We start from the raw sequence: 18,840 nt of genomic DNA, 5'->3' as shown, positions 1-18,840 counted from the left end.
ACACATACATACTACATACGTCAATAAGAGAACAGTCTTTTTATGCTTCTCTCTGGCTTCTGTGTAGACTTTCAACCTACTGACATAAAGGTGAAATTTCCCTCAGAAACTGGATTCAAATGAGTTTAGTGTTATCTCCCTTTTGTTGCAAAAGTCATGATCAAAAAACATGTAAACTGATCCTTGGCCTCATGTGTCTGCTCCCTCTCTCCTGCTTCCTGGCTCAGAGGCGGTACTTTCTCAGCAGGTCGGCCTGCCACATGTACTTCCTCTCAGGGAACCTCTCTGGGATCTTGATCTTGCGGAAGTCTTGAATGCACTTTTCCAACTCCTCCTCGACCGTCAGCTTCTCTTTCGCCGGCCTTTTCTTGCAGGTGCTGGTGTCGCGGGAGCTCGCCGTAAGAGTGCGCAGCAAGTCACTCTTACGCCGCTGTTCGGATTGCTGGAGCATGGCGACGGGGCCCTTTTTCAGTGGCCTGTCCAGGGTTTGGACATTGGCGTGGGGGTGTGGCTGGCGGCTGACCGGGCCACAGATGACTGTTCCCTGGGGAGAGCTGGCCTCTGACTGGCTCTCAGAGCTGGAGGTGGAAAGCTCGTTAAAGGAAGTGCCGCTCTCGCCTTCGCCGTCGCCCTTATGGTTCTTGCAGCAGCAGTCACATGGAGGGGAGGACCAACGTGATGGACCACCTGGAAAGAGAGAGAGGGAAGCAGAGAGGGAGCTAACATTAGATCCCATGCAGAGCTATTTTTTCCACCTTTTCTTTCCTTCTGAGCCAATCATCATGAAGAGAAAAATGAGACAGTGGCACAAAAAGACGCACAAATTAGTCAGACAGGAGAAGAAAGGCAAAGCAAGAACCACTGAAGACAGACAAAAAACGAAAAGTCGGCTAATGCCAAATGACTATCACCTAGAACAAAGTGACATGACATCAGGACAACTGGCTTGCTTCCAGTGTATTCATAGGAGTGAGCTGGCTGACTGTGTGACAAGGCCGTATTGTTCAGAGAGCTACCCTCATAGATCCACGCTGTCACATGAAACAAGCAGGAGAGCTAAAACCTTTTGCAAACACACACACATGCTCTACATGTATTTACACTAAAACACTAAAGTCAGTGGTATTTGAACTTAGTTTACCAATCACTTTTAAATAGGGATGTCTAGGTTACATATATTTTTCAGCAGCATTTACATGGCTTCATTTCAGTGTAGTGCGTCTCCTAGATACACATAGTCTTTTAGATTAAATAGCTTTAAGTAACCTGGACTTTTATAAACATCTAGACCTGACACATTTTGACCTGCTAATCGCCAAATGAGTACTCACTTGGCAAGCACACCAATTCAGGTTAGCAGTACTTAAATACCAGACATTATAACCTTTTCTTTCTTTGAATCTTCTGGAGTGTTTTCCCTCGCCCTCTAAAAGGTTTTGAAATTCTGTGCAATGCTTGGAATTGAACTGGTTCCGGACAGAGGAGGGTTTCTGTTGAGCTGCTTTAGCTTAATAGTACAGTAAAGAGTAGAGTAAGTGTTTCACCTGAAGTGCACGGAGCTTATTTTGTGTCATAAAAGGTGCAGAATATCTCAGTGTTGAGCAGGTTGAGGGAGCTGCCTCGTAGTTTTCGTCTGGGCCAATAACAAAAGCAGTGATCCATAATTGCTGAAAGGAATCAATTGTCCAGCCTAACCTCAGTGTGAGAGTACAGTAGGCTGAAAGATTCAGAGGAACCAGAGCGGCACCACACCTCTTGCTGCAGGAAACAGCCATTTATTTTTCATGCTAACCTCCTGAATAATTGAAGGGGTATCTGTTGCTGATGGACTCCTCTCTGTTTAGTGAGGGAGAGAGATCAAAACCCCTGAGGCAAATACACACATGCAATGCTGCCCCCACCTCTGATTCCGAGGCCCACCCCTCACCATCCACACCACCACACAGACACAATCACAGGCTTGAGCTTTTCAGGCATTTTCTATTCATCAAGTTCAATAGTACCAACGTTTCTTTTCATGTGCTTCTGAGCATTTCACTTCAAACAAGATAGTACCAGACTATAAATAACACTGCTTAAAATAAATGCCCCCCGCTTTTAATTCCCTTTGTCCTCAGCAGCATATTTGGCTTGTTTATAGAGAGGCAGCAGAGCAGAAATCGATTCATCCGACCAATATTTGTTCCTCCGAGCACCACTTATAAATGGCTACCATGTATTGCAACTACATTTATGTGAGTATAAATAGAAGAAATATTTTTTGGACCGCTTTGACACTGACTCCCACTGTTAGTCTAAATGGCAGGAGGCCTAACATTCAGTACAGAACTAAATATACACACACACACACACACACATAAACTGCTGCCTACTGTATGTGAAATAAACATCACCCATCAAATGAAGTGACAGAAATGGAACACAACACACTTTGTCACCTATAGCAGCTCTGGATCTCCTTAATTACCACCAGCCTTTACAGCTTTCACATGCACACTTCTATACACACACACACACACACACACACACAGGGCTAATATAAAAACACTAATAAAATGTACCAACTTGCTATGAAAGTGTCATTTGCAAGTACACACAAAATTAGAAATACATTCACCTCAGATAAAAAGATGTATTCATTATACAGTAGAGTTGTAGGCAGGATAGAGAACGTAACCCCATGATAGGTGCAACGGCGTCCTTGTTTAGGGACACACAAGTTAATTTATGTCCCTCTGAGTGAGTAGGGGGGCCCCATGATTGATGAGATGCAGACTCATAATTGGTGTCTTCAAAATTGGCCCCAGATTCTGGAGAATTGTTATGTCTGTTAGTGACTAATCTGCCTGACTAACATGATGGGATGGGTGAAGCTGAAATAACAAAACCTTGCTTTGTGTGCGTGCGTGCGTGCGTGCGTGCGTGCGTGCGTGCGTGCGTGCATGATCTTGCATCTGTACATTTATTCTGATTAAACTTTGCCGTTCCATAATTACATCGACCTCCATTTAGCTCTTTATGCAGCAAGTCTTGACAGTGACATGCTGCTTTGATACACAGGTATTGTGAGTGGCTGTTTGCCTCACTAACACTAAAGGCTGCCAAGGAGCGATCTGATTTATCATTCTGACCAGTTGGATTTCCTGTCAAACCTTTAGCTTCATGACAAATAGGCTGGCAAATAATTCAATTTAGGACACCATTTGCAGAGACGCTCAACCACTGATAACTGAGATTTGTATAATAAGTCACTAAGGGGTGTCTCTACCCTCATATACCCAGTGATACTATAATTACGTTCCTAATGTATCAGTATGCAGTGTTGATGCTTAGTAGCACATCGAGTTGTGTTAGTAGTAAAACCAATTTCCCCTGCTAATTGAAGTGGAAAAAAAGTGTAAATGTGTAGACCTTCATTTTCTCATTGATATTTACTGTACTCGGTGTGGTTATAATGTCTTGCTAATTGAGTTGAAAATTAAACCACTGTTTATGTTTATTTAGTTTTTTTTTCTTTTCATTTTCTATCTGCCTGAACTAATTTCTATCTTTCTTTATTGCACCTGCCAGACACTGTAGTTACTTAAGGTAAATTGTTCTATGGTTCACCATAACTCCTCTTCTCTTCTAAGAAACCATAACAGAAACTGTCTAATAACTCAATCCCAGTCCGGTTAAAAGGCTTTAAAGTTCAGGCTGTGCTCACGTCTCTGGTAATACTGTAATGATGCCACTAATTTAATTCTGAAACAAATAATACGCTGTTTTCCAGTATTGGCCCGATGCAGCAATTAAGGCTCAAAGCATTTGCCTCAAACTTGATATATCAGACACCTCCAGTCCAATTTTGCTTAACCATGGCTGAATAATGCATTTTGGCAGTGTGCTCTGGAGCTTCAAAATTTACGCTCACGGTGGTGCCATAATTAAAGGTCAAGGTTTCAGAGTTTGAAAGGCTATAGCTGCTACACAAACTGTCTGATTTTAATTATACTGGGGAAGAATGATGCATCTTGTTAATGAGTGGCACAAGGGATGCCTCCATCGCTCAGGTGGACATTTGTAATTGAAAGTTTGCTTGTTCTTCTACACCTGAGGTCATTTAAACTGCAGGAATTGTGATAAATTTCCCTGCATCATGCCTGAGCAGTCCATTTAATGGGCCAATATCTTGTCTATGTACTGTTTAAGTCAGTGGTTTGGCATAATATGTTGGTGGCTTTGCAGTATAACAGGTAGTGTTGGTACAGATTTTACACTTCTGACTAAAAAGAGCCTAATTTCCTCCTATGAAAAAAGAATATATAATTATTTAATAAGCACTGTCTAGTCATTGTCACAGGTGAGATGTTTTAGCTCTAAATGCCACCACTTTGACAGCTTCTCTCTATGACAGAGAGACGACTCTCCTGAATGATCCACTCACTCAAAAAATAACTTGAGGTTCATCGTTCATACCAGTCAGGACATGTCTTGGGGGAGAGGGCACCCCCTCCCCATTCCTGTCAATCACGCCCACGTGCATGTCAGCATTTTTAGAAAGAAGTAGAATAGATCGCAGGAGGCGAAGAGGAGATGTAGTTACTGTGGCAAAAATGTGTCTGAATTTGAACTAAATACTTTTTTTTTTTTTTAACTTATGACACTTTAACATTTAAATGTGAAAATCATGGTACCCACTCATTGCTTGTTTAATCAACACGGAGCCATTGAGGCCTTCATGTCCTTACATGTAACTAGCTAATTCTCATTTTAACAATAGTTTGCATTATTTCATTAACATGTCTGCTTTTTGGGGGCGGCACAGTGGAGACAGGGATGGATCCAGGCCACAAGTACTGTGCACTTTTTAAGGCAGACTTTTTTATGTCTTTCTCTTTAACGACTTCCTTCAGACACTAAATTGCCCCGCCGCCTCTTGCTATTATAACCTCACAGACTAATATATTGGTTAATTTATCAAATAAATTAAAATACCAACAAGCCAGAAAACAACGTGGGCTGATAAACAGTACACGTGTTCTACAGTAACAAGAATACTGCAGGCAAATATGTCCTTTGACGACAGTTAACAACCTTGCAAATGATAATCTATTCAAACTACTCTGTAAATAGCTATATATTGTGCAGTAGTTTGTGTTGGAGCAAACATTCCCTGCATTGTTTGATGCAAAAACAGCAGCCTGAAGGTTGAAGAAGTGGGCTTGTGACTAGAAGGCAGCCGATTCAAACCTGGACCTTCAGGATAAAACCGGTCAAGGCAGTGATTCAGGAGCGTTTGCCTTGAGCCTTGAGCAAGGCGCTTAATCCTCAAACTGCTCTGGGGACCAACTGAAAAGACTTAAGTTGTACCGAGCAGCTCTTGTGTGAGATTGTCTTCACTGTGTAAATTTGAGGTAGGCAATACTGAGAACTGGAAGGGCATTTACACTCATCAACCCTACCGTACCCTGGCTTAACAAAGTCAAGTCTGCTACAGACTTTATAACATGTAGACTACATTTATAATGTGCTTGTCACTTGTGTTTCAGTGTGTTAATTTTATGCCCATCTAACTAACAAAAACGGTGACAAAAAGTCACTTTGCTCATGATAACTTTTCAAAATGAATTTGTTTTTCCGTGCTCCTCAGTCTTTGTTAGTATATGTGTGCAATTCCACACACGTGTGATATGTGTGTGTGAGTAAATGTATATGTTATCTGTGTTGTGGCCTAGTAGACAATATATGTGGCATCCTGTGTTCACATATAAGGGTAAGGTCATGCTTTCCTTCAGGGCTGATTGCGTGTTTTTCTGTATGTGTAAGTACACATGGGAATGTCAATGTACATGCACATACATGTAATGTGTGAGGTGATGCAACATATGCGAGAGCATGGTGTAGGTCAGTTTGTGTGTTTCGCTGCTACCTCCTTTCCACATACATCATGCATGTTGTAGTGAGGCACGTGTGTGTGAGAGAAGTATACACTGGCTGTGTGTGTGTGTGTGTGTGTGTGTGTGTGTGTGTGTGTGTGTGTGTGTGTGTGTGTGTGTGTGTGTGTGTGTGTGTGTGTGTGTGTGTGTGTAGACGCCTGTGGTCATCCCTCAGTGTGTAAGTGACATTGGCCTTGAAACTATTATCTGTATGCCATTGGGCAGAGAAAGGGAGGCTGGTGTCAGGTGGGGTTCCCATTCATGTCATCAGAGGTGTCAGACTGTCGGCCGTGCCTCTGGGCAGCATCACTCAGCACGCGCTCCCTCTCTTTGTGTGTGTCCGTGGTCGTCGGTGTATGTGCATTGCATTCTACTGTACGGCATGTGCAGCATTTGATTCATGTGATCTCATGTTGTTTCTCTTCCAGGGAGGTGGGCAGGAGGTCTGGCTGAAGTCTAATGATTGTCACATGCTATTACACACACATGCACACAAGCACACACAAACAGACAATGCTTCCTGACAGGTGCTCCTGGCTCTGATGTATTGATCTCAGCAGGGACCTCAACAACTTGTGTTAGCTCTGGTCAGAAAAAAGGCATGGCTGACTCACACTGCACACACAACAAGCACACACAACAAGCACACACACACACACATGGTACACTGAAAAAAAAAACACCTATACACTCATATCAACCTGATTTTCTGTTCATTTGCTTGAATGAGCAGTTGTATAACATGTCATTCCATATATAGACTATATATACATATATATGTAGAGTGCATATAGACAGTTTTATTCTGTGTAGGTATTCATGATGGTCACGCAAGTATAATATAGGCCTTCGCATTCCAGAAAAAAAAAACACAGACACTACATGCTTAAACATGTTGGATTGTTCTGCCAATCCAACATTTCATGTTGGACTGGCAGAACCCAACCACTGACCTAACTCTGACCATAATATAAGAAACATAACCATTTCATTTGTGAATCTTGTCAGCAGCAGCGCACCCTCCGGAGGTAAGCGCTGACTCATAACATTAGCAAATCAGTGACCGAGTGTGTCTTTAATTCTGTTATCTTCCTCCATCCCTGTTTTAGATGAAACACTGCTGAATTTGTAAAATCAAACAGAGTAGAGAACCAACAAGAAGATATTTTCTAAACAACTCATGCAACATGATTCATTGCTTTTGTTCTCAAAATATTGTATGGTGAGTCCAAACAGACTCGGATATTTACCTCATTATGTTGGCTTATTCTGGGGAAACAGACAGAGCAGAGCTGCAAGCAAAACAACCACTACAACTGTTACAGTGTCTGGTGGTCATACAAACATGAAAGGACCTTTGACTGACACTTGACAGTAACAAAACACATGCACAACATTCGTTTTGGGGTAAAAAAATGCTCTTTACCTCTTTTCCTTCCAGTCCTCTCTTTTCATTTTTTTTTCTTGTACCATCTCTATTTTTAATCTTCTCTTTTCACCACTCTCTCTACCTCTCCCCTTCCATCTCCTCCACCTCACTATTCCTCTCCTAATGCTTGTATCGATGGGCTGGCGCATCAGTGGAAGTGTATGGACGATTGCCCTCTGATTGATTTCTGTCATACAGCCTCTCAGCACTGGGAGGCTGTTCACCGGAGATAAATGATGTTGGCACAACAAAAGCAAATAAACCTTTTCTATCTATCACTCCCTCTCCCACTACAACTCTGCTGTCTGCATCTCTCTGCTCTTGTGTCCCGCTCCCCACCTCTTCTCCTCCCGCCATCCTGTCTCTTCCTCAGTCTCTCCCATCTCCTTCTGTCTTCCTCTCTCAGATTAAGGTTCCTGCTCTCCATTAGTTGCTTTCCACTTTTTCTCTCCTACTTTTTTTCAGTTTACTCTTACTGTCAGTCCATCTTATTTCCATCATCTTGGCAGGTCAACAGCCCTGACGGATGGTTTCCTATGTCAGATTCCTGTACTGCCCCTCAAACTTACTAATACAGCACTTCAGTGACGTATTATAGTCAAATTAGTACTGAACAGACAACAGCTCAGCTCATTAACTATTTCTGAAAATAATGTAAATTAACTTGGGAAATTTCTGGTCAGAAAACACCAAGAACAGCTCTAAATGAAACCTGAAGCTGTGCCCGCTGATTGGAAAGAATTCAAATTGAGTCATTTCAGCATTTGCTTTGACAGAGATTATCGTCTGTGCACCAGACCCAATTATAGACCATCAAGTCTTATTTTGTGATGAAGTGTTGCAATTAGCTTTTTTTGTGTGTGTGTACCCACCTCAATTCAACCTGCTTTTTCCTCATCTAATTCTGTTCAGTTAGGCCCTTCATTTCAAGGAGTGATTCCATAACATGATGGTGTTTCACATGGTTGTACATTTTTATGACTTATAGACAGTCTGCTCCATCAATATACAACAGCCATGTGAATGCTTTCCACACCCAGGTTCACCTGTTTTAAGACATCAGTTCAGATATTGACTGGGAATGGATTTGAATGCTTCATATCAATAAAACTGTCCATTCCCCCTCCCCTCTTTTCATGTCAACTGCATGGGAATTGATCAGACTACAGTCCATAAGGTCTTTTGTAAAAGAGCCATAAAAACATAATACCGCAAGGATAAAATATAAGCCACAAGCCTTTCTGTATAAGCTTCTGTGTCGATACTGCATAAGCCTTAAATCGTACAGTTACAGTACAATACAGTTTCTGTTCTATTTTACAATCACTTCCGTACTACAATTTAAAACTGAATTACAAATGGATCTCAAACTCTCATATGCTTCCACTACAATCCCAAGGAAAGCTGAGATTATGTGACTGAGGGTTCAGACTATACTCGGAAAAACAAAGTGCGAGAGAGAGAAAGAAAGAGCATCAGACCGATGAGTAGCGCCATAGAGAATCAATCAGAAAAGAGGGAGAATGAGACGCTGGCTGTACTCTGTGTGATTTTCTGGGCATATGAGTCTATTTTCTGGTTCAGAGCTGATATCGCTGCCATAAAATGGATGTTATTTTAGTTCAAAAGCTCAGACAGACGCTCTTTGGGTCCACAAAGTCAGTCTTCTTTTCATTGTTAGCTGAGCGGCTCTCATTGCTAAGGCCCAGCCTGATGTCTTCACAGGTTAAATGTAATAAAATTCTGATAATGTGTTTATCCCTACAAGGAGATAGATTCTGTTTTTTTTTCACATGCCTTCTTCCATGGAGAGGTCAAAAGAGCAGCAATTAAAGTTGGCAGTGATTCAGCGTCTTGCCCAAGGACACTTCAGCATGACAGATGCTGGTCCAGTCAGGAGTCTGAGCCTGCAGGACCTTGCTTTACATCCCAGCCCCCTGGTGCTTTGCTGTGGGAAGATGCTCGGTTGGTCAGATATTGATTAAACTGTCCCCAGCCCTGGGAACGAATTCTGGACAAAGATGTCAGCCGTCAAATGAAAATTTAGCATATTCAGAACGCAAGAGGCGTATATTCCTAAGCAGATTGTTGGTTCGAGCTATATTTGCAAGGTTGGCATAATAGATAACAAGAATTATGCATTACTTCTCCCCCCTTCCCCATTCTCTATCTCTTCCTCTCCCTGTCTTTCGCTTGATGCCGCATAATTAGTCCCTTGCAAGGCAGCGTGAAATGATGTGTTTGACTGTTCAGCTTCTTAAAACAGCCACTTCTTTTATGCCGGCATTATCTCACCGCTGTATTTAAAGACCGCGTGCCTCGGTGAGTGGCTGTTTCTGCATTCACACTTGTTTTGTTTCTGTTGCTTAGTGAAAACGTCTCTCCTCCCTACAAGCAGGTGTTACATTACGATTCGGAGAGTGACACTATGTGGTGACAGGAGTTTCCATTTCCCGTAGCACACATTTCTTTCCCCCTTTCTCTTTCCATCCCTTATTCTTTCTGTCTGTTGACTTCCCCTCCATCTTCTTCTCTCTGTAGTTTAGAGTCTGTACTGTAAATCTTCGTGCATGACTCATTTAAAGCCAGGGTATTCCAAAACAGGAATATCTAAAAATGTATATAATACATATCAGTGCATGTATAATTCACCATATGTTAGATAAGCACACTGGCAGGCTTTCCTCAGAGATTACAAGCTTTTCTTTGGCAAATTGGCACAACTTCCAAGAGCAAACGTGATACCACTGGCACCGGCTTTTATTCTCATTTAATTCTAATGTGTAAGAAACTATTAGTAGTTGTTGGGGGAGGTGCAGAACAGTAGGATTCAAAGCAGCAGGGAGAAGAAAAATACTTCATAAGAGTTTGATCATTTTGATGGGAAGTTCTACATAATTTCAACATGAAGAAAATAACCAATTACTGTCTTATATAGACCAGTAGTGTCCTGTCCTCATGTGCACTTAAACTAATTGTAACAATAGAGACTTTGGTAGTTTGAAACACTTCAGCAGCTTAGCTGATGCAGACTCAGTGAAACTTTCCTCTTGAAGACCAGTCCTGCTGATTACTAATCAAGCCTCCTTTCCAAATGTTCAAAAAAGTTTCCATTTCAGACTTTTTCTTTTTTTCTTTTTTAACAAGCACCAGCCTCTGTTAGCATTCATTAATAATACTTGTGCAAATTATCACTTTCAAACTGCCACATTCAGACTGCTCTCTTAAACATTCATCATGATTCAGATTAATGAAGCTCTTCTGAGAAACCACAAACTCTGGTCTGGCTGTCGCAGCTCACGCTGAATGCCACCCCATCAGTGCTCACACTGTTACTGTTTATGTTTACCACTTCCCTTTAATTAGCCTGTTTATACGTATATTATAAATGTTATAGAAGAAAAACTCAAAGTAGAGACTTTAGCATTTCTTCTGTCAGTTGCAGATATCCATCAGCAGCTTTGTGGTCATACAGAATATATAAAGGTCACACAGAGGGGTGCCACAGTCTTACAATACATGCTTATTGATTGTCAGCAATATTATTTTCACAGTATTACTTTCACATTAGTAGTTCATTTTTTTTCCTTGTCTGGGGGTCAGTTATATTATCTGCAGGTCTATTTACAGCCATACATTAATCCACAGAGCTGTCAGTCAATCCTACATCTACTGCCTCTCCATTACAACTTTACCTTTGATCCATTCATTGATTAATCATCCATCTATTCATTTCTTTTCTCCTCTCAATCCTTCTAAATATAGTTTGTATCAGCCTTTGTTTATACCTTTGGGACAGCGCACATCAATGCTACTTAAAATGTGTAAAGAAAACAATAAATAGCAACATAATATTGATGTAAAATGCTGGTAAGATTGAAAATGGCGATGAGAAAAGAAATGAATGATGAAGGCATAACGCAGCCTTAGCCTCAGCCTAGTGCTGCCTTGACAATAAATATAACAACTGAACTTTACACTCAAGGGGTGGAAAGTATACAGGGTATTCTTAGTGTTAAGGCTGATTTCTGTTTTTGGATACTGTTTTAAAAATTAAAAAAAAAAACAATGAAGCTCACACGTGGTGAACATTTGTACAACATGTGAAGACATGTGTATGCACTACAGTTCTGTAAATTGACACGTTTGTGGTTATAAAAGTGCACACTGCATATTGCTCCTGACAAACAGAGATGCTCTGGCACAGTGTCCAGTGATGAATTATCTGCAGATGATGTCAGCACGAACATGCAGGCTGTAATCTGCAAAACAATTGCACAAGCATTATCGCTGCCCAGCAGAGCTCTCACCAGCCACTATCTCTGTCCCTCTGTCACACACATTTGCTCATTATCCATCTGTAACACACACGTATACACACACACACACACAAGGTTGAGAAGGTTACTTTCAAAATGTAATTGCTTATAGATTATTGCATGTTTCCTCATGACTGTAGTAATCCTGACACTATGCTGACTCTGTGATGGTTTCAGTTATATCTGCACGATTGCTTGCACACTCTGGAATCTGAGGTTAAATGGCTTTCCATTACATTTTAATTCCACTATTATCATCATTTGCAAGAATGATCATTCATCTTTCATCTTTTAAAAGATGACTTTATTAATTTTTCTCATGATTAGCAACATCGAGCCTTACTGTCTCTTACCCCTTACTCCCAACACGACGGAGTGCCTCTACAGACTTTTCTGTCTCTGTCTCTTTTTTCTTTCTTTACTCTCTGCCTCACTTTTTAGTTCCTTTTCTCAATATCTTTCCTTCTTTCACAGTCACTTGTTCTCTTTCTTACATCATGCATAAGTAAGCCTAACTGTCCTTAGTTACGTTTTATTGTTCATTATTTATAGGTGACCTCTTGCGGCTGTAGTAGTTACGACAGGAGCAATGTTTAGGACATTTATATGTAAGACTGCTTTGTTTCCCGTTTCAAACTGATTGTCATCATTGTTTCTTTTGACCATGGCTGTTCCACAGTATTAACTGTATGTTTATTCTCGTAACCTTAACAACGTACTTATTGTAACCCAAACCATGATCTGTCCCAAAACTTAACCAAGCTGACAAAAGTCCAGGAGACTTTCCTATGTGTTGTATCAGACGCCAGGGCCAAACGACCTATATAACCTGAACTTAGACCCAAGAACCAGTATCCAACATAGTCTGTGCACATGATGTAAGACTTCAGCTGCGTACTGTACTAATCCATCTTATAAAACATTCATGCTTCCTTCTATGCTCAGTGGCCCATGTATCAGTTACACCTACTTACTAGCAGCTAGGACCCTCTTTTAGCCTGCAGGCCTTTCTGAATTTTTTTGAGGCTTGGATTCAGCAGTGTGCAGGAAAGGTTCAGCAAGAACTCCACTTCTGACATTTCTCATCCTTTAGACGTTTTCATCCACGATATGCTACTGTTTTTGTTTATTGAAAATCCCAGGAGGCTGGTTGCTTCTTAGCGGTAATGATAATACAATGTTCAGCTAATTAAGTCACACATCTTGTCCGTTGTAATGTAACTGAAACTCTCAACACTGTCTGCATGAGTGTCTCCATGACTGAGCTGTTTATAATTACAAGGAGGAGGTGGAATAAAGTGGTGTGTTGGTATTAATTCATGCAAAGAATGTTTTTCTCTTTTTTTTTTGCAGCAAAGCATTTTCACTGTAACTGATGACTTGGCATGTTCAGCTACACCTGAAAAAAGCGTATTTGCTTGCTGAGCTAATTGTGAAGGATAATAGTTTGATGACGCGTTATTTCTTTCCAAGCAATACTGGAAAGAAACAGCCTGACTTGTAAGAATGATGCAAACATTAAATCTCTCTCTGAAAACTTTTGTCTGTGCTACATCCTTGTCACATTCGTACACGTCAGGTAAAGGCATGTTGTGTACGAATATGTCAAATGTATCATTGCAGTGTTGCCTTTTGGTGAATACAGCTCTGCAGGAGTTCATGAACCATGGCCCCATGTGACCACTTGAATTTAACAATTCATGGGACTGGCACGGATTTCCCCTGAGGAGTGTCCAGCCAGACATCTCAAAGTGTTCGGGCAGTGAATGTGTTGTCCATTTTGTGGCCTGGATGCCTTGTGTGAGCATGGTGCATGAGGCGACTGCAAGGAGTGGTGCACTGTCAGGCACAATCTAGGCTGACATCTGAAATATTACAGAAAACAATCATTTCAGAAAGCAAACTGCAAAGAAGCTCTCTGAATCACAAAATTCAAAGAGTTTAAAACAAAACTAAGCGATTCTGGATTAAGACAGAATCGATGCGGATGTCCAAGATGGATGGTTGGAGTGTTGAAAGGATTGACTGAAAAGCAGAAGAATCAAAAGATTAAGAAAGGCTGTTGTTGGCTCTGAAAGGTATACAGACTGAAAGGCGTCTGATCAATACAACCTTATCATGGTGTTAAATCCTCTCACATCCTGGCAGGACTCTCTGTACTTGGCCTCTTTATCTCTGATTCCATCATGCTCTCTTTTTTTTTTTTTTTTTACTTGATCTGTTTTAGTTTTTTTTAAGCGGGCAGCCACATGGCCCACAATAGTTTTTCTTTATTGAGAGGAAAAGCTGAGAGGAAACAGATGCGATGAGCTCTACTGAGATTTGGTCTGAGGCCAGCAAAGATAGTTTTCAATTTAGGCGTTTAGGCAGGGTTTTTAGCACTACACCGTCTTTCGGTGTGAATCTCTCTCTTTTATGCTTTTCCTCTGTGCAGGTGGCTCTGAGAGTGCACCCTTATGAGAGTTTAACATCTCATCCCCATGAACTCCGCAAAAAGAAAACACTACGTGAACTTGAGAACTGCTTTTCCCTCTTTACACTCCACTCCAAGCATCTACTCCATGTTAAGTGCCCCAGTCTGGAGCATCATCTGTAAATGGCTCATCGCAGTTGTCCCATTTCACCTGGAGTATTCCCAGCAGGGAGGTTTTAAAGAAAACAGCACAGGACAGGATGTGCAAGAAAAAAAGCATGGTTGGTGAACCAAAAGGAATAAGGTATTCCCTGAGGGGAAGTGACATTCTTTAACATAACCTACTGTAAATCTCTGCATACTAATGCTCTCTCTCTACAGCTAGAACATGAGGGGAAAAATGAACAAGTAACAGCTTGGCTGTAAGCAGTTAGTGTGTGTGTGTGTGTGTGTGTGTGTGTGTGTGTGTGTGTGTGTGTGTGTGTGTGTGTGTGTGTGTGTGTGTGTGTGTGTGTGTGTGTTAGCTCTCTCAGTTTGTGCAAAAGTATCTGTGTGTGTGTGTGTGTGAACAAATGGGTGTGCAACATAATTTCAAACACCATCAGGGTACATAGGCGAGATCTTATGGCGTTAATGTCAGTAAGGACCATGACAAAGCTGGACTGCTGGTTATCAACCATGGCAGTTCAAAGGCTGTGGAGACTTGAAGGCAACAGCTCTGAAATAGAGTTGGAACAGGAGCAGTTTTGGAAAAGCACAAGCCTCTGGACAGCTTCCCAGGGGCCTCATTAGGGACTATGCATGATGGGTAGATGGAGGAAGTGGGCCACAGCGACACACCAAACACACATACACACACACACGCAACACGAAATCACAAATGTTGTCACACACGTAAGCACGTGAACACACACATATGCTGTCTTCTCTCTCTCACTTGGCCACAAACATTCATACGTGCAGACACATAGCAGGGGGCGAGAGTGAGCCTCAGAGCATGACAGAGAGCAAAAGTAATTGGCAGTAAAGTGATGTGTCAAAACTACTGTGTACACCAAGCATCATGCAAACGGCAGGGAGAAGTTTAGACAAATAAAAAGAAACAAAATTGACAATGTACGCTTGAAATTTCTTTCCAAGGAGCTAATTGAAATCTCAGTGCTATGCTGTTATTTTATCCGTTTAGTTAATTAATTGCATGGGTTTTTTGTGTTCATGGGTGTGGATGTGCTTACATTTGTGTGTCTGTGTGTGAGTGTGTTGGGCCATTAGCTACAACAGCTTTGGCTCATTGTGACTTTTAGAGCGTCTCCAGAGTTGATCTCACACTAAGTGTCATTAAGCCACTCGTCTTTTCACACAGTCGGTGAGTGTGCATGTGTACATCTCAAAGTGTGTGTGTGGGCGCATCTGTGCATTTTTACGGCTTCTGTGTGAGTGTGAGTGTGTGTGTGTGTTCATATACTGGGAGCAGGCTGTGTTCCCGACACCCTACATTTAGCTCTTCTCCAGCTCACTGACGGAGCTCCATATGGTGTCTCTCAGTTTCTACCTCATGCACCCTTCACAATGTGTGATTTATGCTTTTTTAATAGGCAGACACCTATACACACACACATATACACTCGCACACAACTTATGAATGATGCAGTAAAAAGACAAAATCCCCACCAAAAGTAATCATTTTCCCAGGGAGGTGTTGGTGCTGGTGTTGGTGACGCAAAAAAGAGACAAACTACCACATGTATATCCAAGACTGTCACAGCTGAGGAGAAAGTCAAATAAGTCACAAAGTCAAATATCCTAGATACTGTGAAAAAAATATTACATATTTTAAATATATACGACATGGAGTTCTTTTGGCTCAGCGAACTAAATCGTGACTGTACGGTACCATTTGCTCACTATGTCTAAATATGTCTAAATGTCCATTTGCTCACTAAATCCAACCCATATAATCATCTCCTCACTCTTGCATATAATCCCTGTCACTCTTCACTTTCAGCTATGCTAGCTAAATGATAGATAGAAACGTCATGTGTAATTCTATTTAATAAACCCTAAATGGACACACTCAATTATAGATTTGTCTCAACATGGATGCATGGAGTATATGTTGTTTTCTTGGCCAGCAGTACAACATATATATGACATACTATTTGACAACAGAATATGGACACTTACTCAAACATCATTTTGACATGCTATCAAATAGTTATGTCAGTTAAATAAATTACCAATCTGTCTCAGATTGAAATTTTGAATGAAAACTACCATATTAAAACAAAAGTGTCCAAATATTCCTAATAGTGGTTTCTACACTGTGACTTAATATGTGCTATTTAAAATCCATGTGATACTATAATTTGAACTGCTGCCATTTTAGTATGTTAGTGTGCAGATGGTGAATTTTTCTATGTTTATCTTCAGTCTATTAATTGATCTATCCAGCCATACCATGCGGACTGACTGTCTGAGAATCTTGTACCTAAGCATCTGCGACTGAGGAAGAAGCAGCTCAGAGGTTTTTTATGCCTCAAAGCTACTCACATAGCTTCCAATCAAGTGGCATTCAATCAGATCTGCAGGGTTAAAAAGACACACAAGTGTAGTGTGTATGCAAATACATGCTAATGCATGTATATATATGCAACCAGTTATTTCTGGTACACAGGTACAGTATACACACAGTTAAGAATGTCTGCCAGTTTCCCGTAGGTAAATTCCTGCTGTTCAGTAACACACAGAAACTGTCCTGTAATGAGCCCACATAGCACAGTAGGAGGGTCTGTATTCCTCCACTCCCCGCCAGGAGTAAAAACATTTACAGTATATCATACCACCCCAAGCACCTGCAGCGTACTCTGAGGGAGGTAGACAAGCAAAACAGTTTTTCTATGCTGTCATTAAGCAAGCATTTAGACTTATTGACTGAAGGTGTCTTTGCATAATCATAATGTGACACTGATTGAAATGTAGGCCTTTTATAATATAACCTGTATGGCTGCTCCATCATAGATATGCAACACACAGACACATGTGATTTGTAATTTGCTATAAATTATCTTTGTACTGTGTCAGTCATAACATCATTAGAAAGGCTATGTGGATTAGTGCTGTGTTTATCTTTACTGAGTTTCACTGTTTTATCCCCTTCCTGTATCACTAGAGGATTTATTGATGAAAAACTATCACTACAGCTGCTTCTACATGTCTACAAGCTTTCAATACGCATAAGAGAGAAGGCTGAAGTTTGCTGAGACTCGTAAGAAAATTGCAGCGTGAATGTTGATTACAGGAGGCAGGTGTTGGTGGCTGTGTTTGCATGTGTGCTCGAAGGATTTCATGTGCCAGATGTCAGCTCCCTTTAGCAATACTTGTGACTCAGCAGGACAACACAGGGACTGAAAATCTCTCTGAATCACTCCCGTCTTTCTCCTTTACTGTTACGCTCTGTTAACCATATGTTGCTTTTCGTGTCGGATTGGATTTTGAGGACTCTTACTGGCCTCGATTCCAAACACAACTCTCCCTTTACCCCTCCACTCTCCAGCCATCCAGCTGCCTGTGTGAGATATAGCACATCCCTAATCTTCTAATTGGTAGGTAGTCTCGGCCATTACCTGAGCAATGACAGGGTGGAATCGATAAGAGGCACAATGCTAAACGATGTGTCCTGCTGCTTCTCTCTCTTTCTCTATTTCTCTCTGCCTATTTCTCAGTATCTGCCCATTTTGCTCTCTCTGTTCCCCTCTCAGTTTAAATTCACGGTATCCAAGGCAACAGCCATTTAATCAGAACGCAGCGGTGAAATAAACACTCCTTTAATTTGTCTTTATTACTGCCCCGTTGCTCTTTTTTCATCTTCTTTCCATATTTTATAAACACTCCATGCAAAATAGTGTGCACGGTTTGCAAAATGTCTCTCCATGCCCCATCAGCTTAGAGGTAATCAATGGAAACTTGGTTCTCAATCAATGCCACTAATTTACCTCCACCAGCCCCCTCCGCTCTCAAATGATGCATTATTCACTGTGTGTCACTGCATGACATAGTGCAGCCTGTGTAATGAACAGTCCTTTAATGGACTATGATAACAGATGTAAATAGAGAGAACATCATGCTGGAGAAATGGAGAGGAGAGGAGCTTGGAAAAAAGAGAGAGAGGGGTCAGATAGCATATGCCTGTTCTTAAAATTATGGCTCTATTAATTTTTTTTTTTTTAGCCACCAGAGATAGAGAGAGAGACAAAGAAAGACAAAAATGTCCATACTGGCTTCAGGGTTGCGCATCATTTCCACTCTCTGCTCATCCTACTTTTCAGTGCGTAATAAGCAAATGAGTATCATGATCATCATCATCATCAACACCATCATCGTCATCATCAGACAGTTGAGCGGCATTCATTTAGACGCAAATAAAAACAGTCTCGGAGCAGCACCTCACTCTGGGTAAACATTTATCTGTCTTCCTTTGCAATGCGGCACTTTACACATACCATTTGAATAAAGGCACCTTCATTCCAAGCTGTGTGAATAGACTGCACTTCTTGGACCATTGTCACGTTTCAGCTTCTCGAATATGTGCATGCATAGAGAGGAGAAAATGAATAAATTCCCCGGGGAGAATTATGTAGGGTTGAAAATCTCATTTGAAGCCTGCAGTGAGCAGTACCACCAGATTATTCTTCTAAGCAGACCCAGAAAATGGTGACAATCAGTGATTTCTAGCACAGGGCTGAACTTCATACAGCTCTGTCA

At 41.2% G+C, this 18,840-nt stretch overlaps 1 protein-coding gene across 1 annotated transcript in view; it reads right to left on the bottom strand.

Moving 5' to 3' along the window:
- Positions 1-223: 223 nt before the first annotated feature.
- The window catches only part of kctd16b (potassium channel tetramerization domain containing 16b), a 64,109-nt gene continuing 45,492 nt past the window's right edge, over positions 224-18,840 (bottom strand). Inside the window, exon 2 of the mRNA XM_041051852.1 lies at positions 224-687. Within this exon, the coding sequence (XP_040907786.1) occupies positions 224-687 (464 nt within the window). The remainder of the gene's footprint in view (positions 688-18,840) is intronic.

The sequence above is a fragment of the Toxotes jaculatrix genome, chromosome 12 (assembly GCF_017976425.1).
Source record: "Toxotes jaculatrix isolate fToxJac2 chromosome 12, fToxJac2.pri, whole genome shotgun sequence".
In the NCBI taxonomy this organism is placed as follows: Eukaryota; Metazoa; Chordata; class Actinopteri; family Toxotidae; genus Toxotes; species Toxotes jaculatrix.
Note: the sequence above shows the minus strand (reverse complement) of the source record. Positions and strands in the feature narration are given on the sequence as shown.